We start from the raw sequence: 24,189 nt of genomic DNA, 5'->3' as shown, positions 1-24,189 counted from the left end.
ACTGAGAAGATTTCTGAAACTATTATATTTTTACCCGTTTTTAGTGTGTGCACAATGTAAATATACACAATATACAAAGTTTACATTCAAATTATTGTTTTTAATACCAAGTGAAAGTACCACATACCGTTTGGTACCTTGTAGTAATAGGGTAAGCCTGCTGGTCCCCTACCTTTAAGCTGTAATTATTTATTATGTATTGGGCAATTGAAACATAATACGTGCAGTTTAATTTATTTGTAGGTCTCCTTTAAATGCACATTTATTCCCCTTATTCACTTGACCTTTGTACCTGCTGTGACTCCCAGCAACATTGGTACTATTTGAATTTTTGGTTGAAATGCCTACCACATGTTAACATACTGTACTATACTATGACATTTTTTTTATTTATACAATGCCTTTTTTGTGGCATACTATACTGTGACTGTTTTTATGACATACTATATAATGCATTTTTTTATGAAATCTTTTAATGAGATACTTCACTATGACTTTTTTATCGATTTTGTGACCTTTTTCGACATACTATACTATGACAGTTCTTTATTACATATTATACTATGACATTTTTATGACTTTTTAATGATCTTTTTGACATACTATATTATGACATGTTTTTATGGCATAGTATACGATAAACAATTTTATTAACTTTTTTATGACATACTATACTATGATGTTTTTATGACTTTTCTATGACATACCATATTGTGATTTTATATGAGTTTTATGACAATAATACTATGACACTTTTGTTATGACATACTATGTGTGGCATTTTTATCACTTTGTGACCTTTTTTAAAAAAGTATTTTATGACAGTTTTTATGACACACTATGCTAGACATAATTTATGACTTTTAAGACATTTTTTCAACATACTATACGATGACTTTCTTTTCACTTTTTTCGACATACTATACAATTACTTTTTATTACTTTTTTCGACATACTATTGTCACAGCCCGGCTCTAGAGCTGTGACAAAAACGGCAGACACACGGGTATACTGAATAAATAAAGTGATTTATTATCCAAAAACTATATAAAAAGTCAAAAGAATGTATGGGAGGAATCTGTAGAGTCAGTAGTGTAGTGAGTGGATGTGTGAAAATGTGCTACATGGATGTTGTGCTGTAAAACAAAGACAAAGAACCAAAACCATGTAACAAAGGTAAAATGTGCAAGGAGGTCCACCAGCCCCAGACTGCTGCATGCTCTGGCTTATATGCAGGGAGCACACAAGGCCCAGGTCTGTCCCATGCTGCTGATTAGCCTCATCAAGTCTGCAGCCCTGATGAGAGAAAGCAAACACAGTACAAGATCCAAACACAGAGGGGCCGTCACACTATACTATGACTTTTTTCAACATACTATACTATGACTTTTTTCAACATACTATTATATGACTTTTTTTGACACACTACACTATGACTTTTTTATCACTTTTTTAAAACATATTAAACTAAAAAAGTGATAAAATAGTCACAATATAGTATGTCGACAATTGTTTTGAAAAAGTCATAATATAGTATGTCAAAAAATGTCATAGTTTTGTATGTCGAAAATTAAAAAAAAAAAGGAATAATATCATATGTGGAAAACAGTGAAAAAAGACATAGTATAATATGTTGAAAAGAGTCATAAAAAAGTCATAGTATAGAATGTCGAAAATGTTTTTTGAAAAGGCATTATATATTATTTCGAAAAAAGTCATAGTATAATATTTCGAAACTAGTAAAAAAAAATCATTGTATAATATGTCGAAAAAAGTGATTAAAAAGTAAAAGTATAGTATGTCGAAAAAAGTGATAAAAAAAGTCATTGGATAATATGTCACAAAAAGTCATAGTATAGTAAGTGAAAAAAAGTCTTTGCAAAGTATGTAAAAGAAAATGAATAAAGATTCACAGTATACTTTGTCAAAAAAAGTGACAAAAAAGTCATGTTATAGTTATCAAAAAAGTTATAGTATAGTATGCTGAAAAAAGCGATAGTATGTCGAAAAAGGTGATTAAAAAGTTACGGTATAGTATGTTGAAAAAAATATAAAAAAGGCATAATATATTATTCCAAAAAAAGTCATAGTATAGTATGTCGAAAATAGTTAAAAGAAAATTATAGTGTAGTATGTCTAAAAAAGTCATCGTATAGTATGTCGAAAAAAGTGATAAATAAGTAATACTAAAGTATGTTGAAAAAAATAATAAAAACTTCATAGTATAGTATGTCGAAAAAGTGATAAAAAGTCGAAGTATAGTTTGTCGAAAAAAAGGAAAAAAAGTGATAGTATAGTATGTTAAAAAAATGGATAAAAAAAGTCATAGTATAGTGTGCTGAAAAAAATTATAACTTCATAGTATAGTATGTCAAAAAAAGTCATATTATAGTATGTCGAATCAATTGATAAAAAAGTCATAGTATAGTATGTTTAAAAATGGATTAAAAAGTCATAGTATAGTATGTCGAAAAAAGTAAAAAAAAAAGTAATAGTATAGTATGTCGAACAGAATAAAAACAAAATAGTATAGTATGTTGAAAAAATAAAAAAAATAGTATTTTTTTTAGTCGTTTTCCCTCTCCTGTGTCTTTTCATGTGCCGCCCTCCCCCGCTGCGCAGCAGCAGTAACTTAAGGTACGCGGCTGCGCTCAATCAACAATCAATGCTGCGTGAATAAGAGCCCGGGAGAGAGAAGCAGACGGCGCCAGTGGCATTTTCACAGTTGCGCTTTCTGTTAGGTAGAAAGTAGATTTAAGTTGTTTTTTTGTACACTTTCCATTTGTTGTTAATAAATTATTACTCATTGTTTACACACATCTGTTGCCCGTCTCTCTATCCTGGGTTTAAAAGTTATTGTTACTCCCTCCATTCATATGACACACTATGGCATTTTAATGAAATACTATACCACAATATTTTAAGACATTGTATACTATGACATTTTGATGACATGCTATAACATTACATTTTTCTTTGACATTGTGATACACTATACTATGACAGTTTTTATAACATGCTATACCATGACGTTTTTATGACATGCTACACCATATGACTACACCATGGCATACTATGACATTATTTATGGCATATTATAACATTTATAGGATTTTTTAAGACATTTATGACATACTATACTATGACTTTCGCAGGGCTGACTTGTAACGCCCCTATGGCGGTATGTGCAAATCAGTTTTTATGACATTATATACACTGTATATGTGATGATCCCGGCTGACTTTGAGACTGACTCAGAGTCAGCCTGGATGAAGCCATTGGCTCCAAATGAGATGTGACGAACAGTTGGATGAGGTGCAGTGACCACAGTTACGCAGTTACTGGGCAAAGGGAAGGGGTTAACACATTGTTTGTGTATATGTGTGCTGTATGTCTGTATCAGTGCCAATAGGGTGAGCTGCAGGGGGTGGAGGTGGGGGTGGGGTGTCCCAGAAATTGCCCCTCACCCTTCCCCCACATTGGGCATCCACATGGAGAGTGACAGACTAGAAAAGGAGGAGGGAGGAAAGACAGAGAAAGAAGATGGAGGTATGCCAGCATGTCTTCCCCCCCTGGCACCCAGTTGATCCTCACGGCACGCCTGCTGAACCCTCTTTGTCCAGATTTATTTAAACACTATCAGTTGAAAACAGATCCTGGATTACCAGAGCCTTAAGGGCGTGTGTGTGCATATTCCCTATATAATCTATAAGAAAAACAACTCCACTTTCTCTCTTCACACAAACTGTACTGTACATCCCGCTATGTCTCCATATGTGTCTAGACCATGAGTTTCCCAGTAACCCTTAGTCGTCCAGACCTCTCCTGTCCCCCTGAGGCTGAGCTGATTAACAGTAATAGGGAACAACAATGCATAATAATGTGAATTATAATGGACCAATGGAGGCAGCCTTTGGCCCCGTTGCTCCATATGAGGCCAATGGCACAGTATTGGTGTACATAGGCCCTGCAGGGATGGGCCAGACAAAGACAAAAGCATGCCAGACTGTGGGTTAATGTAAGTGGAAAGGACATGGGAGGCCTGGAGGGGGTGTCTATAGGTCCTCAACATGGTCCACACACATTGAAAGATGAGGAAATGAGTCTATTTTGAACTGTAAATACACTAATGCCTGCGAGTGTACACGCAGAAGTGCAATGAGGTCACTCTATACTGTAGCTTTTCATGTTATTATGCTTACCTAAAAACTTGTTCTGGTTCCTGAAAAATTGATATTTTAGAGATTATGTGTTTTTTTACTCAAGAGCAGCCAAGTGTGGTCAGAGTGTTTTGTTTTTGCAGCAGCTATAGCTCATCTGTCACCTCCTCTCGGCAGCCAGCTGTTGTTCAGTTGTGCTGTTGTTCTTTCTCTCCGGCCAGAGCTCTGGGGCAAGTTACAACCTGTGGGGGGGTTTGACACCAGAGACATACAGTGCAGTGAATTGTCGAGAAGGACCAACAGAACACACACATTGACTGTGAGATTGGAGGTCTTATCCCAAGTAAAGGAGGTGAAGAGGTCAGGCGATTTACTCTGGAGAGGATTCCCTCTGTCTTTGGTCCAAACACACACACATACACACAAAGTGAAATAAACTGAGAGACAGAATTGTCCCCTTTCACCTCATCTATCACTCAACAAATTGGACTCCGAATCCCACGTAGTGTGTGGAATCTGGTTATAAGGAGCTATAAAAGATGAAGCTGACAGCTAACCGATATTGATGAGACTCATCCACTGATATTTCTCTCACTCCGTCCAACTCCGTCACCCTCGACTTCCTTTGCTCCTCTTTTCTTTGCTATGCTCATTTCTCTCAGTGTTTCTATCATTCTCTCACTGATGGATAACTGCTGAAAACTGGGAGGAAACTAAAGACCCAGCGCAAGACTCAAGGCCGGTATTAATTCATTCAAGACATACCACTACACTCTTTATTCCTTCCTTACTTATGTCACTTGTTGCAAACTACATCTGCTGCCTACAACACCCGCTCTACTCACCATATCATGTTAAACAAATACTGTTTTTGGTCCGTTGTCATTCCGATCTGCTGCAGCCAAAGACTGGAACGATCTGCAAAAAACACTAAAACTGGACAATTTTATCAACAAGTTCACTTTCAAAAACTCTATTATGGACATTCTGGCTGATACATGCAGCTGTTTCCCCGACCTAATACTATTCCCTAAGCTTTGTCTGTCTGCTGCACACTGTTGTCCCATGCATGTTTTTGTTGTCTGGCTGCTGCCGTGTAGCTTTGCCTGTTCGTCCTACTGCTTGTATATGCTACTCTTGATCTGTTGTTGTATTTTCTGATGCTGTTTGTCTGCTACTGCCCAATGCTTGTGTCCTAGTCTGCATATTTTTTTTATCTAGCACTTGCTGTTACATGTATAGCTTGTTGTGATTGTCTTTACTACTTGCTACTCTGTTGTAATATTGCCAGATATTGTTTGTCTGGTACTGTCTGTTGATTGTGTGCCTGTCTGCATTTTCTTTTATGTAATGCTTGTTGGTATATGTAATGCTTGTCATGTATGCCAGTGCTGTCCTTTTAACATTTGATATTTATTTTTACCCCCTTCTCTCAAGAGGCTTTGCATTGTAAATAAGAATTTGTTCTTAATTGGCTTGCCTGGTTAAATAAAATTAATAAATCTTACACGGGACTTGTTTTACATTGGATTCTTACTGTTTTTGGAGTGAGTATGCTGTGGATAGAGAAAGTTCTCATGACATGCACTCCCATGCACCATTTCTTATGAAAACACATAGTTGTTCAACCAGGCATTTATAGTTCCTAAAGTAGGATTAAAATGTAGATTAAAGGCACTGTTTGTAACTTTTTACACATATAAATCTACCGGGTCGGTTTCCCATGCGCGCTCGCGTGTGGCTACGCTGTTCAGACCGCTCCTCTGCCTGCTTGCCTTCACTCACACACCACGCGCGTTCTCGCTCCACCTCACGTTCATGCGCGCACACTACACACTGCAGAAGACTTCGTAGCTCTGAGAATATCTAGTGAATGTACAGTGGACGTTTGTGCAGAAATAAATGCTGTAGCTCCTCCAGGCAAACAGAGGTTTCCCGTGTCTTGTGAAGTGACGGGGCTCCGCAGCGAGAAACGTTATCGTCTCCGACCGGGTGCCAGTGTCTCCCTCCGGCCGCGGTCTGAGACGATAACGTTTCTCTTCCTGCTTCAGCCTCCGGGGCTGAAGCAGGAAGCCAACACTAGGATCAGCACTGATTCATGGAGAGACCTCCGTCTGGTCAGCTAACATTACTGTCAAGCAGGTGAAATTTAATGATATTGTGGTTTTAGCTGACGTGTGTCGCCTCACTGTTTTGAGCAATGCTCGTTCATGTCAATTTAGAGCGAGCAAGCGCGAGCCCGACGCTGACTTTCGTTGACTTAACGGCTACAGGTGTCGCTGTTAACAAGCATTTCTGAAAGTTACAAACAGTCCCTTTAAGTATTGTATTTATAAAAATAACAAATGTTGATCATCTTGAAATTTCTGAACAAATAATACATACAATCTCAATTCCTCTATGGCGAAGCTATAGCATGTGTCCCAAAAATGTGATGTTTCTGTGAGATCCAGTCAGGAAAACTCCCTTAGGATCTCCACTGTTCATCACAGACACTTCACACCACGGCCAAAACGTATGTGGAAAAAGTGTCTCCTCTCTGGCAGGCGCTACACCATGCGCCAAAGCAAGCAGACACAAGGAGTGTTTCTTCCCACAGGACATCTCACTCATAAACAGTTAGCTCAGTTATGTGAATGTCTCCCTACAGACTCTGCACAATACCCAGCAGTTACTGTGCAATTACTATTGTTGTAGCTGTGTTTATAGGGTATGTACTGTATGTACTGTGCTGTACATAATATTCCTTTAGTTCTCAAATACCGTCTTCATTCAACACAGCCTGTGCAATATCTGTACATAAAGCCACCTCTATATTTAATGTAATATACCAATTTAAATTCATACACTATTTATTCTAATGTTCTTTGTACTATTCATCCTTGTAGTTTTAGCACATAGAGCAACCAACAGAGAGCAGACCAACCAGAACACAACCATGTATATATCACTCATAAATACCCCCATCATATCTATTTGGCTTGTTTGATTCTATCCGTTTACAGATTGTTCCCATTACTTTAACTAATTCTTATGTGTTCTGTTATGTTAACCATTTTATTTATATTCTATTTATTCATTTTACATACAGTGTACTTGTTTTAAATCCTTCACTAGGGTTTTTTGGCTCACACTAACACTGTACATACCACACATTTATATTGCACAGGGTTGGGTATAATGATTGAAATTTGTATGCATTTTTTGATCTACATACATACTTATTTTGAGCTTGTATTTGTATTAATTGAATTGGCAGTACTAGTGTTGCATGTACCTTCCCAGAGACTGCAAATGGAAACTATAGCTAGAAGCTAAATCACCTTTTTTTAAAAACAAATAAATTCACTAAATTAAAGTAATCTGATCAGTGGTAAATAAGCAAGCTGAATCTTTAGTATTACAGGAATGTAATCAGTGATGCTGCCAAACATCTCTGGCGCCACCTGATGGACATTTTAGGGAAGTGCACTCTCTGGCTTCAGGTTTTGACATTGTCAAGTTTTCACCACCAAATAAAAATGTCTACAGCGAGTGCTCCAAAATACTTTTATATTTCCAAGCTATTGGATTTTTTTTCCGGATGAACATGGAATACAATCTATATAAATTAATTGATCTAAAACACTAAATGTGCTATGGTACTTTCCTGCATTATATTCAGTCAGTATACATTTTAAGCTCAATAAATGCTCTGAAGCTGTTCTGGAAGTTCCTGATCTCTCTCAACACTGGGTATCAAAGCTACAACTTCAGTAAACATAATACAACACAAAAGCTTTCCAGCATGACAGAGTTGACTCTAGATCTCTGAGTAATAAACAAACATTATGAATAGAGGTGCAACGATTTATCGATTAGTTGTCAACTGTTAAACCGATTAAATCAACAGTAGGCATCATTGGGCAAAAATTCCATAATAACCTTTCAGCATTTTGTAATTCAAGTGTTCTGAGAGATAACTAGACTTCTGCACCTCCTCATGGCTCTGTTTTCAGGCTTCAGAAAATCTAGCCCGTGACGGGAGACGTTGGCCAATCACAGGTCATTTCAGAGAGGGAGCGTTCCTATTGGCTGTTCATTCAACGGAGGCAGCTGTAAATCACTTACTCCGATCAAACAGTCAAACTAGGGAGCGCTGATCACATATGAAATCAATATACTAGGATATAGCGGCCTTTTTTTAAAAATCATATTTGCTCCAATCTCACCAACTTCAGCTTTAATCGATTATCAAAATAGTTGCCAATTAATTTGAGTAATTTTTTAAGAAAAAAAGTCACAATTCTCTGATTCTAGCTTTTTAAATGTGAATATGTTCTGCTTTCTTTACTCCTCTATGACAGTAAACTGAATATCTTAGCTGTGAACAAAACAAAACATTTGAGGACGTCATCTTGGGCTTTAGAAAACACTGATCGACATTTTCCACCAAACAACTAATCAAGAAAACAATCAAATGATTAATCGACAATGAAAATAATCGCTAGTTGCAGCCCAAATTATGAGCTTCATCTGTTTTTACTACAGAGCTACAGTTTTAAGGTGTTTGTTATATTACTTAACCACTGTGGGCAGAACGTTTCTCTCAAGTAGGTTTTTATGGGTGTCACAACGTTTTCCCATTATAAGCAACCTTACTGTGTGAGAGACATCAGCTTGGAATAACTGAAAGGACCTGCAGCAAAAAAGTTGTATATGTAAATATCCATCCATGTTTATTACAACATTAAAATATGAAGACTTTTACATTGTGTCAGTTTTCTTAAAAGGTACAGTGTGTAGTATTTAGGGGGATCTATTGGCAGAAATGGAATATAATATTCATAAGTATGTTTTCTTAAGCGTATAATCACCTGAAACTTCAAATCGCTGTGTTTTCGTTACCTTAGACAACTGGCAGACAAACAAAACACTGGCTATAGATAGAGCCCTTTATGTTGTTGTTTTTAATCAGCCACCGTAGTTCTTCTACAAGCTTGGCACATATAGGAAGTTTCAGTTGGTTGCAATTTGCAACCTTACTGCTGGATGCCGCCAAATCCTACACACTGCTCATTTAAGCACTTGTTTCACTGTTTTTTTAAACATAACTTGTTGTTGAAGAAACTGAATAACATGTCAGTCTACACACAAAAAACACAAATGGCACAACGTAACACACTGATGACCATTGATAAGAAAATTGTCCTGTTTCACTGGCAAAAACAAAAATGTTGAAAAAGATCTTCCTTGATGTCTGTAACTTGCAGTCTTTGTGTCATGTTACAAAATATCAGGAAAAAAAACCAACTCAAAAAATTTGGAGGAAAAAAATAAGAATCAATATCTGTATTTTGTAGAATAATCCTTTGGAGACACCACCAGACCTCTTCCTTTTCTGGCTCCCCGGTAAACTGTTTCAACAATGTCTATCATCTCCTGCTTGTCCTCCATTGTCCAGTTAATCTTGTTGTTGTTGCCAGTGCCCAAATCAATCATGATGTGTTTGTTCCTGAAACACAGTATGAAGTTCTAAAGTTGTACAGTAATTCTTCAACAATAACAGACAGGAAGGCTTTATATGAGAAGGTCCTCAAACCGCAACAGAGTTCATTTAAATCACATTACAAGAAGTAACATTTATATTTTCAAAATCTTGACATTGAGTGCCTTACCTGAAAAAGAACATGACTGTGCAGGGGTCATACAACTCGTACATCTTGTTGAAATCGGGCACTTCTGTGATGTCCACCAGGTAAATGACTGCAAAATTCTTCACCTGTCAGGACGTACATAGGTAGAATATTAATACAATAGTAAACCATCGAGGCATCATTATCGACGGCAAAGCATTCAACATTACAGGCAGAACAACACAACAGGGAAAGGTCAGTTTCTGTATTAAACAAAACAATTCCAATGAACTATTGATTTTTTTACAATTGACAGTCATATCTGTCATGACTGTCAGACATGCATGTAATCATTTGGGTTATTTACATGATGCTTACACTGGTAACCTGATATAATTTATGGTATCAGCTCATCTTTTAACAGGAACATACCAAGTGAGAGCTCAATTCCCCGTACTGGCCTCTCTGTATTTTTTAGGATTGATTTTAAGATTGTATTGTTTGCCTACAGATCATTAAATGGGCTAGCTCCAACCTATCTCTCTCTCTGACCTTTTACAACCACGCATCCCATCAAGGTCACTCAGGTCCGCTGACCAGTTGCTACTGGTTGTCCCAAGATCAAGGTTGAAGCACAAGGGAGATTGTGCTTTTGCAGTTGTAGCCCCCAAACTCTGGAACAAGTTGCCTCTGCATGTTAGGCTGGCCACTACACTGCCTGTTTTTAAATCCCGTCTCAAAACACATCTTTATTCCTTGGCTCTTAATATGACAGTTGCCTTATTGCTTTTATTATTTTATTGTACTTTTGTCTTTTAAAATGGTCTTTATATGTTTATTGTGTTGTTTTATGTATTTTTTTTGTTTTTATTGTACAGCACTTTGGTCAACTGTTGTTGTTCTTAAATGCGCTTTATAAATAAATTTGAATTGGATTTAAAAATGCATTATGATAATATGAACTAATGCTAAACATACTGTTCAAGGACTGCCACAAACATCCTTTGCCTGCAATACCTCACCTTTAGTGTACTGGAATGAAAAATGGGCATGCTTAAATAAGCTTCAAAAAGAGTATAACTCTTTAAGAACAATATTGCAATGCCTCAGCTTTTTAACAGCCTTAATAGCTTTGGTCCTGAAAACGGTCTACACACTGCTGACTGAGAGTAAGATACCCCAACATAACATATTTTAATGGGAATCTCAGCTGTAAAATTAGTAATAAACTGCTTAGTGCAGTGAACATAGTGATGAAATAGTGATGAATCTTCACATCCCTTCAGCAGACAGTATAAATCTGCACTAGAAAACTTCTACAGCAACCCAGAAAAAGACCCACACATGATTTTCTGTTACCTACAAAATCAATATGATTTTCAGCTGAGGTCAAGTCAAACCATAAACCGTAATGCTCCTGTTGGTACTAAAGGCTGAAAATGTGCATTTTTACCAGAAAGCATTTCCAAAAGTTGATTTAGATTTGATTTAGCTCAGTTGATATGGAGGGTTATAGTTATTTGTAACATTGTACAATAAACTGTCCTTTGCAAATAAAAACTAATCATTTAGCATTTAATGCAACTGACAATCAAGGATATTAATAATGTATAGCTGCCAATGGAGTTTTAATAGTGCAGGTGTAGGTATTGATCAGACAGTCTCTAATAGAGATTCTGTATGTCAGCAGGTTTTTGAAAATAATGTAATTAAAATAACTTCTATGAATACAACAGCCTGTGATAACCGTATTACTTGTTTTCCACCCACAGTAACTGTTATTTACATATCACTTTGGTGGTATATATACGGTATATCATCAGAGTCCCACGGTGCAGATTGAACCGTTACAAACATTCATTCTTGCCGATGTCTATTCAATTTCTCAACAACTCATAACATAAAGCTATCATAAGGACAGTGCAATATGGTTAGACAGTGCAATATGTTAAATAGGGAAAGTGAAATATGTTGCATCTGTGTAATATTGGGCTATTGTCTGCAATATGGGCAAGACGGTAGACGGTGCAGTGCACTACCTGGGTGCAAAACCTTGCCATGGTGTGTATGATAGTATGTGGACTGTGTATGTGTTGAAACATCTGTTTCTGTGGAACTGTTTCCCTGTCTTGTGTGGAATCGTTTATTATTGTTGTTGATGCTGTTTTAATTTAGTGTTTGTAACTGCAGTTGGACGGAGTCCAGAGAAAAATTTCCCCACGGGGACAATAAAAGTATATCTTATCTTATCTTATTTGACAGTAAACCTGTGTAGTGTGTAATTAAACAGATACATTTTACTGAATTTGAGTCAAAATAACAAACATTTTCTTAAGCTTCTGTTGTTGTCTTAGTGTTACCCCTTAAAGGCAAGTCAGTACTTCAGTCTCATATTTACAATTACAGTGTTATCTCGATTAACAAGCTATTATGCATCTTGTCACTGTGGACCAGCGGGTGATGCTATTGAGCATGTTAAGATAGCAGGGGGATAGCCATTATAATGCAAATGCTACAGCTCACACGGTTTATAGACTGGATCAGACACTGTAATCGTACCTTTTCAGCGATGCTGTAGAGAACTTCGTCCATCTTCATACACGTGGGGTCCCAGTCGTGTCCAAAGCGGATCACAAGGACTCTGTCCTCTTCAGACAGGATGGCTTGGTCGACCTGCCAGCCATTGTGGAGATGTGGTAGCATGTACGACATCTTGATCCGGATCTGTAGATTCACCCAAGCTGGAAAAAGAAACACATTTCACTTTAGCTTCATTTAACTTGAGAGGTAGTGAGAGTAAAGTTTCTTTAACATCCCAACAAAGTCATGCATTCAGCTCATAGTCTGGACCAAAATAGAAACTAATATTTTGCATAGCATTGAGAGTAATATTGGCAATAATATTGAAAAACCAATTCCAAAAAGTAATAATGCACATGGTATGAGATTATTATTGAATTTACTGTACAGGCAAATATTGCCTTTTCATACAACTCACATATTGCACTTAGTTATATAGAAATGTAATGTCATGCATCACCTGAGATAATACAAAGTCTAATTCAGAGTAGAGTCACAGGAACACGACGTGCAGCCACTTAAACAAGAGAACAGGAGCTGCTGAGTGATTTTACAATGTGATGTCTCAGGACATGTGTAGTTAGCCTGCTAACAACAGCTAACAGCGAGCTAGTTAGCTGTTGTTAGCAGCTAGTTAGTTAGCTTGAATCGACGTTAAGTCTGAAAGGTGAAAGAATTAAACTTGACTAATTAGATAGGAATGAAACAATAGTCTTGCGGAAAGACCTACCTTAAAATGAAAGTGAATGGATACTATAAACGTGGCTTTTTAACACTAATATAAGGCGAAACCTCCTTTAGCTGCCGCTGATGCTGCTGCGTCCTGCTGCTGTGTTACGTTCTGTGCGTACTACGTCATCAAACGAGCGAGAGTGTGGACACGACGTGGTTACGTCACGCGTATGTATACTTTTTTTTTTTTTTTGTAAATCAAAAAATAAGAAAGATGCGAAAACAATTTATTTGTGCTCTTTGTTTAATGTTTTATTCAATTGTTCTGACATTGTTTGTCTGTATTAATGACTCCTTGGTTTTTATGTGTTTTGTTTTGAAAAACCACACATGCCAGAAAGCTGTTTGTTGATTACAGCAGTGCTTTTAATACAATCATACCATCTCTTCTAATATCTAAGCTGACAGACCTTGGCCTCTGTAATTCCATCTGCAGGTGGATACAAGATTTTCTGAAAGGCCGACTCCAGGCAGTAAGAGTAGGAAACAGATACTCATCTACCACAGTTCTGAATACCGGTGCTCCACTAGGTTGCTATCTCAGTCCCTTACTGTATAGTCTGTACACATATGACTGTGTGGCTAAACATCATATAAAACAGTGTTGTGAAATTTGCAGATGATACAACAGTGATTGGGCTCATTACTAAAAACAATGAGATGGCATACAGGGACGAAGTGAGGAACCATGTGGTGTTACAACAACAATCTGTCCCTGAATGCGGAGAAAACTAAGGAGCTTATAATTGACTTCAGGAGAATTAAAACTGTTCAATCACCTGTTGAAATAAATAACACTCCTGTCGAAATTGTCAACAGCTTCAAGTTCCTAGGCATCCATATGTCTGACTCCCTCTCCTGGTCCCTGCACATCAGTTGTGTCATAAAAAGGGCACAACAGAGACTTTATTTTTTGAGGTGTTTAAAGAAACATGATATGTCCACAAAAACCCTCATCAACTTCTACCGGTTCACAATAGAAAGCATCTTAACTGGATGCATACTGGTATGGTTTGGCAACATTACATCATATGACCACAAACTCCTGATGAGGACAGTGAAAACAGCATAAAAAATTATTGGATCACCATTACCACAGTTACAGGACATTTACACCACTCGCTGCAGGAAGAAAGCACTTTGTATCATGCAGGACACAATCCAGCATATAGTCTTTTCTCTTATCTCCCTTTTTTATGATTTTATTACTAACTTAGGGTACAAAACATAACAAAAAAAACCATAAACTTTCTTTAAGGAGTTGAGAAGAATCTTGGATTGACAGAGAAGCAAACCAAAAACCTCTGATAAAATATAGCCTACTTCACAAAACCAATACCATCTTTATGAGGACAGATTCATTTGTTTTTGGTAATGTAAGGTACATTTCTCCAATCAATCAATCAATGGCCATAAACACACATGTTAGCTAAAGTGAGCTAGTGAAGAGAACACCTCTGTTACGTGCGGTTCCAATCTGGATAGAAAATGCAATAAGTGAACATGAGGAAAGTACTTTCAGATTATACTAGTTGTCCTTCAAATGCTATCTTTTCGTGGAGACAGATTTTCCCATTTGCTATTAGGAAAAATACCTTCTGTGATGTCGTCAAAGAAATACCAAGGTAGGCTATTATCTCTGCAACACAAGAAATGAAAAGCTGACATTTCCTCAGACTGCTCATACAAACATAAAGAACACTTGATCCACATTAACCATGTCCCTGCATGCCCACTTCTAGGGAGTCATTACTCATCTTCACTGCCGTCTCTCGGATGATAGACCGTAAGTAATCAGCTGTCTTGTTTTTGGATTGTAATAGTGGAAATTCTTTGATCGATGATACCATTTATTTGTGCTTTTTTTTTTACAACTGCAAAATGCTGTGTAAATTACACATCCATTGTATAAATAGGCTACTTTAAAAAAAAAAATTCATTTATCTTCATCTTTCTCTTGTCTCCAGACATCTTAGATGGAAGAAGAATGCATCTCATTGAGGGATGACTCATTTAAATTGGGTGTATATAAGTATATAAATTACACTTAAAATATTGAATAGTTTGTATGCAGTACAGAGACAAAAAGACAAAACATTTATTATTGTGCAATTCATTACAGTACAAATAGAAAGAACAATGAACAAAGGTTCAAAAGGTTACAAGAAAACATTCCAGTCTATGACATAGCAGCATATTATGGCACTCCTTAGAGTATGAATCATTATTAGATGTGTTTTAGCCTATCCTTAATTTCACCACTAAACTATACAATCACATTACTGTGGTTCTGAACGGACAAGTGATTGACAAAGTCCAACTATTTCACGTTAGACTATTTGGTCTAGGAAACATGATTGTTTTACAAAAAAATGATTTTGCCAATTTCACAATAAAAATAAGATCTATTTCCTCACTACCATCAACACTGTAATCATCTCTTAAAGCTGAAAAAGGCATTTTTAATTCTGAACGGCTGCTTTTTCACATTGCACAACATCAGCCTTCAGCCTTCTGATCAAGTCGGAACAGTCTGTCAATCAAAATCTCTGCTGAAAAGAGACGTAACTCTCCCACCATGTTGGTTATACAGGTCCTCTGCTATAAAGCCACACCCAGTTCAGCAAAACAGTTCAGTTCAGATTCCAGGTTGCATGAACCCACTTGAGACCAGAAGGTGGCATAAGGAACATTCACATATTTTCTGGAGACTAAATGACTCGACCAGTGGTTCTTTGAACATCCCACAACGTCTAGAGAAACATATCCAAAGTATATCGCTATTCCATGAGGCAATATGAAAAATCCTGTGCACAATATTGTCTCACAATCCCTGAGCAGCGCTGATGCTCGGCTGAAACAGACAGTGTTGGGATGGGGTCAGGGCACACAGTCGACTGTACAATTGACCGAAACAGTACTCCTGCAGCTCCTAGTCGGTGGGATGCTCCGGACACGAGCGATTCACCTTAAACCATTCGTCTATACACCTGAAACAGGAAGAGGAGAACAACAGTGAGGATTGTCTCAGTTGAAATATGAGCTGATTAGATTTAGCTCCAATAATCACAGTAAAAATCTTTATTTATTTTATAAATTATCAAAAGATATCTAATTACCCGGATGGCAATGTGTGTGTTTTCTCAAGGTGTTTCATTCACCAACATATCTAATCAACCTAAACATCTATGTGCACATATGGAACTGCTTGTTCATACACATGATGGAGGTCTTTTAAACCAAAACGTTGAACATTTTGGGAAATGCGCTTATTTGCTTTCTTGCCGAGTGTTGGATGAGAAGATCGATGCCACTCTTTTATTAGTCAGCTTTGTTGAATACTCGATTCTGATTGGTCAATTATGGCGTCTGTTATTTCTTTATAGCAGACCGTTGCTATGTATAACTGACCGTTGCTATGGACGCAGGTCTGATCTCGGAATCTGGAGGACTGTTGTTGTGTCAAATTATTGATTTCTTAAGTCAGTAGCCGTGTAATAAGCGGGATAATGTACAGCAGGCAGGTCATTGTTGTAAAATAAACCCCTTCAGGGCAACGCAAGTTTATTTCGCAACAATGACCAGCTCGCTGCACATTATCCCTCACGAGCGGCAGGCTAGCTTAGCTTAGCATAAGGACTGGAAACAGGAGGAAACAGGAGGAAAAGGCTAGCCTGTCTCCCTCCAAAGATAACAAAATGTGCCTGCCATCTAACGTGTCGTATCATGTTTTATGGATTTTGTTACCTGGAGCTAGCTGTTTCCCCCTCTTTTCAGGCTTTATGCTGAGCTAAACCTACCAGATGTTTGTGGTAGCTTCATATTTAACATAAAAACATAAAGTGGTGTCAATCTTTTAAAACATTAAAAAAATTTGACCTCTGCATTTAACCCATCCTAAACATTTAGGAGCAGTGAGCTGCTGTAAAGCGCCCAGGGAGCAACTTGGGGTTCAGTGTTTCGCTCAAGGACACTTGGACATACGGAGAGTAGGAGCCGGGGATCAAACCGCCAACCTTGTGGTTAAAGGACGACCGCTCTACCTACTGAACTCCCACCGCCCACAATCTTCTCACGTAACTCTCAGTGAATAACTACAATTCCCCAAATGTCAACTATTCCTTTATTCCTTTAAATACATAAATAAACTAGCAGTAAGTGAGACAGTAGGCACAAGTTATTTTTTAGTTTTTTTTTAACTTTTATTCAAGTTGTTCTGGCCCTCAAGATACATGTCACACGTTATGAAGATATTTTCAGTTATCGTATTAATTATAAAGTTTAAAGCTGTCAATAAACATTGCTTCTCCATCCACCTGCATTTTCATTTTTGTAATTTTTTACAAAAGGACAGGAGAGGTTTTAGGTCTGTGCCTGGCACAAAACTTCTAATTGGCTCTTACACAGTGTGTTCTGGCATTAATACTGAAAATCTAGTAACGTCTGTATTACAGGAACAGTTTGACATTTTGAGAGATATGCTTCTTTGTCTCTTGAGAAGACCGATACCACTCTCATGTTTGTATGCTAAAAATTAAGCTCGGGTTACCTTTGGGAGTCGTGACTGTATTGTCAAACTATTTCCAACCACAATCTGTTTATGTATGTGTTTTTGTGTGTGTTACTTACCCTTTATGGTAGATACAGAGGCAGGGCAGCCTGGCAATGGTGTCTCCCTGCTCCAGCTCTTCTAAACAGATGGCACATTCCCCAGAGTCTCTGGACAGGATGTCCTCTGAGAAAGATAATACGGACAGAGAGACAAACTGAGAAAAGCACTGCCTCGCACACCAAACCATGCATCAGATGTTCAGCTCAGTCACTGAATCCTGCACAACCATCTGTTTAACCTTTGGTACCTGAATACCCGGCGTCATCTGTGCTCAGATGAGAACTGGTATCCCTCTACTGTGTTGTATTGTCTCCAGTGGGAATAGGTTGTGTTATGTGGAAAGTAGCATTTCTTTGTGTAATAGCTTGATGGCATATTTTAATAACAGGTATGATGAAGTTTTCTTTAGTATCAAATGTTTACCTGCATATTTAGCTATGACAGGCCCTAGTGTCAATACCGGAGGCGAAGGAGTAACTAGAACTGTTTTCATATGCTCATGTTAAAATGAATCCTGCAAGTTATGAAACTTGTGAAAATATTTGCATGGGTTACGTCAGATGACGGATAAATAGGTTTTACACATCTATGTGTGCCTGTGATAAGCTACGACACACCGTAGTAGCTGCATCTACTGTAAATTTCTCAGTAACATGCAAGCTGCTGTGGATGGGTGCCAGCTGAAAGTTGTGTGCGCGTGTCTCAGCACATGCATCAACATTTAAAGATGAGCAGTCTACTCTTGAGAGAGTGTGTAGTGATGACAACTGTATGTCTAGTACAGACAAGATGTGTTTGCCTTTCCTGTGTGCATACACGTATAAGGCAGAGTTACAGTATGTAACCAGCAGGTAGCTAACACATTGCACACATACGTATAGGTGACTGTGTAAATGTGCAGCTGCATCACATAGTTGGATATCGGCAACTGTATAACATCTAGTACAGGTGCATTTCTGTGGATAATGAGTTCTTGCAAAAAAAACACTTTATTAGTCTATCTACGAATCTTTTAATGCAAGACTTTGCATATTAATTCATGATAATCCTCACGATCCAGTTGTAGAAAGAGTATGGCACACCTTTTGTGACTGAGGAAGGGAAGAGAGGCATTTGTGGAATGTGAATAAGAACATTTTGTACTGCATTTAAGTACAACTCTGAGGTACTCCACTCTATGCCGCCTTATATTTCTACTCCATTACTTGTAATTAGAGCTGTCAAAGTTAACACGATAATAACTATAATAAGAATAATAAGAATAAGAATAATTTGTTTTAATGGCACTTTTTTTTTTTAATGCATTAAATCAACTTGCGATTTTTAGGTTGTAGCAGGCCCATATGAAACTAGACCACCTAAGGGATCCATTGGTACCAACCATGTCATACTAGCTTGTCGGGAAGGAGGCTAAATAACGCACCAAAGTTACACTACATTTTTGGCGAGGAAAAATTGCCATGGCTATTTTCAAAAGGGGTCCCTTGACCTCTGACCTCAAGATATGTGAATGAAAATGGGTTCTATGGGTACCCACGAGTCTCCCCTTTACAGACATGCCCACTTTATGATAATCACATGCAGTTTTGGGGCAAGTCATAGTCAAGTCAGCACACTGACACACTGACAGCTGTTGTTGCCTGTTAGGTTGCCATGTTATGATTTGAGCATATTTTTCATGCTAAATGCATGAAGCAGCATATTTGCCCACTTCCATGTTGATAAGAGTATTACATTCTTGACTAATCTCCCTTAAAGGTACATTTTGAACAGATAAAAATGTGCGATGAATTTGCGATTAATCGCAATTAATTATGGACAATCATGCGATTAATAATGGTTAAATATGTTAAACGATTGACAGCCCTACTTGTAATGAAATATTTTCACTCACTTATATTCTAGTAAAGGATCTGAATAGAGTGCTACAGGAATGAGTCTTAAAACCTGTAAATGAGTTAGTATCTCAGCACTTCCAGCTCCCTCGTCTGGAAGTCAATGGGTTTTTTAAATGGGTTTTTAGTTATGCCTGAAATAAGGTCTGTGGTTAACACAAAGCTGAAGTGAGATTGGAGCAAATATGATTAAAAAAAGTTATTTTTATAAAACGTCACTATATTATATCGGCAATAATCCAAAATCCAATGTAAAAATCCCAATGGCTTTTTGTCAAGAGAACCAGGGCGATGCTAACTTCCGGGTTGGCCTACAAAAATACGTCATCCCTGTAGCACTCTATACCGGATATTTGTTTTCTGGTCTCAGCTTTCTAATGTACCAGTATTTACTGTTGTCATTGTTCAGTTTGACACGTTCTAGTTTGAATAAAAATGAAGAAGTAAAACTGAAGAATAACAGATGTACATAGTAGCTGTGGCCCAAAACCAAATCAAACTTCAACTGTAAGAATCTCCCATGCCCTTTTGCACTTTCACCCCTGATTTTCTTACTGTTGTAGGTGAGGCGCGTTTTGCTGAAACACATGAGCAGGTGCTTCTCTATTTCATCCGACGCCATAAACTTGGAGCAAACAGGACAATGGAACCCTGTGGAGGAAAAAACACAAAAGACAAGAGAACATGAGGACGCAGATGTGCCAACGTCATAACTTTTTATTGATATGTACACAACAGAGGGCGTGGGATGATTTTGCTTGAGCTTGATCTTACACCGGACGCCTGCATGGCGTTAAACCTCATATGCACTTGCTAGCTCTGTTTGCTGTAAACAATCTGTTACAATCTGCTTACCTAATCATACAATCTTTAGGTGTCATTGCTCAAATTAACTGCAAACATGTCCATGCATGGCATATATGAAATGTACAAAGTCATTTATAATTTGACCCACATACACATTATGCCCCCCCCGACCCTACCCTGTGCATCTTCTCAGTTACACAAAGATTAATAGGCCGGGAGCTGCTTGACTTGAGATAAGCTAACCTCCTGTTTAACATTATAACACCTCAGTCAAGAAAGGGACAACAAATGCATTATATTATGCAGGCAGTAATTATCTCTGTGTCTGTCATGTTTGTGTTATGTTTCTGTGAGGGAGGAGAAGCCTGCGGACACAATGTCAGGCCTGCAGGGGGACAATCACACGGATCTGATGAACAAAGGTTGCTGATGAGGTTATTAATGATTAGATTTCCTCGTAAGGTAAATTACCCCAATTAGAAGGAGCGGAGACATAATTTCTATTTTTATTGATGACGATGATGAGGAAGTTGGAGCATTTACAGGAACACCAATAACAATAAGGATTCAGGAAACACTGTAAAATGTTTATCTTTTGATAAGGAGCTTTAGTTTTCCAGTGATATAGATGTTAAAGCGCCGTAACAGTCCTGTTAGTTTCAGCCCTGTATTGTTGTGGTCTGGTCTAGAGACAACCCACCAGTTGAGAAACAGCTAGACTTGCAGATTCAGGAAGTGTGTGTGTGTGTTTGTGTGTGTCAGGCAATGTGTAACCAGCAGGAAGCTCTTATCTGGTGACCTACATAATGCACTCTTCCCTCTCAGTCGCAGCGAAAAACAGGCCAGTTTTGCAAGAAAGAGGAGAGGCAGAAGAAGACAGGCGGCGGTGCAGTACAGCACAGCCACCTGTGGCTACAATAAATGTGCAGAAGTGCCAAACAAAGGGCTCAGTCAGTCATCAGACTGCTATTACCATGTGCCAGGTGTCGTATGTCAAATGGAAAAATACTAAGCAACTTTGACAGCAACTGTAATGAATATCATAAACATATGGTATCCTACATGAACTAACATGTTGACTCCGAACTCATAATGGGTGCCATAAACGCAACATTAAGACCAGAACTATTACAGTTATGCCACATGAAATGAAAATGGGTAAGATAAAGATAGTACACAGTGTACTAAAAACACAGTATAAATATTACAAAAGATAGATTAAAAAAAGCACCATTATGTCTCTACTCAATACTGAGTACCCTTACAAAAAAGAAGTATACTTCAAGTTTATTTTATGAAGTAAACTTAAGTGTAGTTCAAAGTATATTCCCAAGTATACTTTATGTAATAATGAACTACTAGTAAACTTGTAAGTGTACTACTTCAATACTTCTTGGAACTAAATTGGCCCATTTTTTAGTTTATATAAGTATACTTTAAATATACTTTAAATGTAAGATGTTGAGTACACAACTAGTTTACATCCAAGCTGTATTTTGTACTGCAGCTATATTATGACCTATGCTACAAGTGAATTTATAATTATACTGTTAGTTTACTAGTTATATACTTCTAGCCCACTTTTTAGTTGATGAAAGTACACCGTAAAGTAAACTCTCAGTAAACTCCTAGTTTAATAGCTTTTACTGCAAGTATACTTGTAAGTTTTCTTGAGGTTAACTTATAGTACTTAGCCAAATATACTTTTCTGTATACTTGTCAGTATAAGCCAAGTATACTTGGACTTTTCTGTATACTTGCCAAGTACACTTAGCCTTTTTCTGTACACCTGTTGGTATAAGCTAAGGATACTTGGACTTTTTCTGTATACTTGCCAAGTACACCTAGCCTTTTTCTGTACACTTGTCAGTATAAGCCAAGTATACTTGGACTTTTCTGTACATTTGCCAAGCACACCTAGTCTTTTTCTGTACACTTGACGGTATAAGCCAAGTATACTTGGACTTTTCTGTACACTTGCCAAGTACACTTAGCATTTTTCTGTACACTTGTCGGTACAAGCTAAGGATACTTAAGTATAATTGTGTTAAGTTTATCTCTGATAAGTACATAAAAAGTAAACTCAAAGCATACTCTTATTTTAAGTTTAAAAGAAGTATATAGCACACTTTTTGTAAGGGGGGAAACAGGAAACAATAAGGAAATCAGGAGATTAAAAAGTATCATAAAGGCACTGAGCAATAACATATTACTATGAATATTTACAGATGTTTTATGGAGTATAACCCATGCATTACAATCTTACCTCCCAGCAGGTGAGGAGAAAGGTGAGCAGGTAGAGAGCCTATAAGCAGCCTGTGGCCTTCAGGAGGCAGCTCGCTCTCCTCGTCACCATCCAGACTCTGATTGTGCGACCCTAATCTGCCGCCGGCCGGTATACTGAGCCCGGAGCTGGTTGGCCCTCCACCTGTGTACCGGATCCGGGGCCCATCTGGTCCATTGGTGTACCTGAACCCCGCAATCCTCCCAACTCCGCTGGAGTTTCCAGAGGGGAGATCAGAGCTGGAATAAGCCCGAGTCCTGCCATCGAACACCGGGCTGCTCTGCTTGGCCCCCATGCTGTCTCAAGTCTTTACCTCCACAGGTTTGTTTTTGTGTGCGCTTCAAAGTGTTTATCCACGACACATGGTCACAGTGAGTTCTGAAGAACTGACACCAACAAAGGAAATCAAACCTACAACAACAAAGGCGAGGTGATCCAACATGTTAAAGTTTCATGGTAAAGTGCGCACTATCTGACGCATAACTTAATTTCCAAATGGTTGTTGTTGTTGTTTTTTTCTTTGTAGAGCCCTTCCCCTTTTTTTCAACAATGGAAAAATTAAAAAAAAGGATGAAATGTCTTCAGATAAAAGTCTTCAGTTCCTCCATTTCAGACGAGGACATTGTGCGCAAAGTGTTGAACCCAAAGCTCGTCTGGTTCAAGTTTGTTTTTGTGCTCAACTGTGGCCGTCTGGAAAGAAAAATAACAGCAGGGATTGCCCTCCTCCTCTCTGTGAGGCTGCTCTGTCAAACCACCCAAAGTTCACCTGGATAACATCAGTTCGCCTTCAAAGTAAAAGCGGTGAACACAGTATGGAACAATAGGAATAACTGCACTGTAAACAATTGCTGTTAATTTACAGCAGGATTTCCACAGTATTAACCTGTTATTGCTAAAAACAGTGCTTTACTGTTAATACAAAAGAAAACCTGTTAAATTACGCTCATAGGCCGTTTTTAAACTAATAATGCATTCTTAAAAAACAGCACTTTACTGCTGATCAACTGTCTAAAGTATCATCAGTAACAGTTTCATGCAGTATTTTTTTAATTCTGGGACCTGATCTGCACATGTGAGGCTTGTACATTGTACATGATTGTAAAATCAGTGAATTAGCTTTATTGTTCTTCACTCACATGTTGTTATGGTTTGCATTCTGTGCTTGTAGCCAGCTATAGACAGACATTTTGGGGAAAGTGTCAACAAGTCTATTATAGCCTTTTTCCTAACAAGTGCCTTTAATTGTATTTAGTGTGACTATTCCTATGTCTGTAACCTGCTAAGTCTATTCATCTAGGCAATAAATAGTGTTTATTAAAATGTATGTAAAAAATACAACCTAAATAGTGCATTAAAACAAATCAGTAAGATAATGTAAAAGAAAGGTGAAAAACAGCTATATAATGTATCTTTAAACAGTAAATTAACTGTAAAATACTGTGAAATTAATTAAAAAAAAACTGTTCAAACTGTATTTTTCATTAACAGTACAAAGCTGTAAATT

At 37.7% G+C, this 24,189-nt stretch overlaps 2 protein-coding genes and 1 long non-coding RNA gene across 4 annotated transcripts in view; all 3 read right to left on the bottom strand.

Annotated features, from left to right (window-relative positions):
- The window catches only part of LOC141754839 (uncharacterized), a 68,836-nt gene extending 67,419 nt beyond the window's left edge, over positions 1 to 1,417 (bottom strand). The window contains exon 1 of the long non-coding RNA XR_012590731.1: positions 1,373 to 1,417. This is a non-coding gene — a long non-coding RNA (uncharacterized LOC141754839). The remainder of the gene's footprint in view (positions 1 to 1,372) is intronic.
- A 7,434-nt stretch (positions 1,418 to 8,851) lies between these two features.
- txnl4a (thioredoxin-like 4A) lies at positions 8,852 to 13,253 on the bottom strand. Of its 2 annotated transcripts, none has more exons than XM_074614221.1 (4): positions 13,086 to 13,253; positions 12,335 to 12,516; positions 9,818 to 9,921; positions 8,852 to 9,654 (listed from the first exon to the last, which is right to left on the bottom strand). In XM_074614221.1, exons 2-4 carry the CDS (start codon positions 12,485 to 12,487, stop codon positions 9,483 to 9,485), a joined length of 429 nt encoding a protein of 142 aa, XP_074470322.1. In that variant the 5' UTR covers positions 12,488 to 12,516; positions 13,086 to 13,253; the 3' UTR covers positions 8,852 to 9,482. The 2 variants fall into 2 exon arrangements, with proteins under 2 accessions (XP_074470322.1, XP_074470323.1); XM_074614222.1 differs by lacking the exon at positions 13,086 to 13,253 and adding an exon at positions 12,816 to 12,867.
- Positions 13,254 to 15,156: 1,903 nt separating this feature from the next.
- Positions 15,157 to 23,411, bottom strand: LOC141754837 (E3 ubiquitin-protein ligase znrf2-like). The gene is made up of 4 exons (XM_074614220.1): positions 22,668 to 23,411; positions 20,150 to 20,245; positions 17,717 to 17,822; positions 15,157 to 16,077 (listed from the first exon to the last, which is right to left on the bottom strand). The coding sequence occupies exons 1-4, from the start codon at positions 22,978 to 22,980 to the stop codon at positions 16,020 to 16,022; spliced, it is 573 nt and encodes a 190-aa protein (XP_074470321.1). The 5' UTR covers positions 22,981 to 23,411; the 3' UTR covers positions 15,157 to 16,019.
- Positions 23,412 to 24,189: the final 778 nt, after the last annotated feature.

This window comes from Sebastes fasciatus, chromosome 17 (genome assembly GCF_043250625.1).
Source record: "Sebastes fasciatus isolate fSebFas1 chromosome 17, fSebFas1.pri, whole genome shotgun sequence".
NCBI lineage: Eukaryota > Metazoa > Chordata > Actinopteri > Perciformes > Sebastidae > Sebastes > Sebastes fasciatus.
The sequence above is the reverse complement of the archived record's forward strand: the minus strand, read 5'-3'. Positions and strand labels throughout refer to the sequence as shown.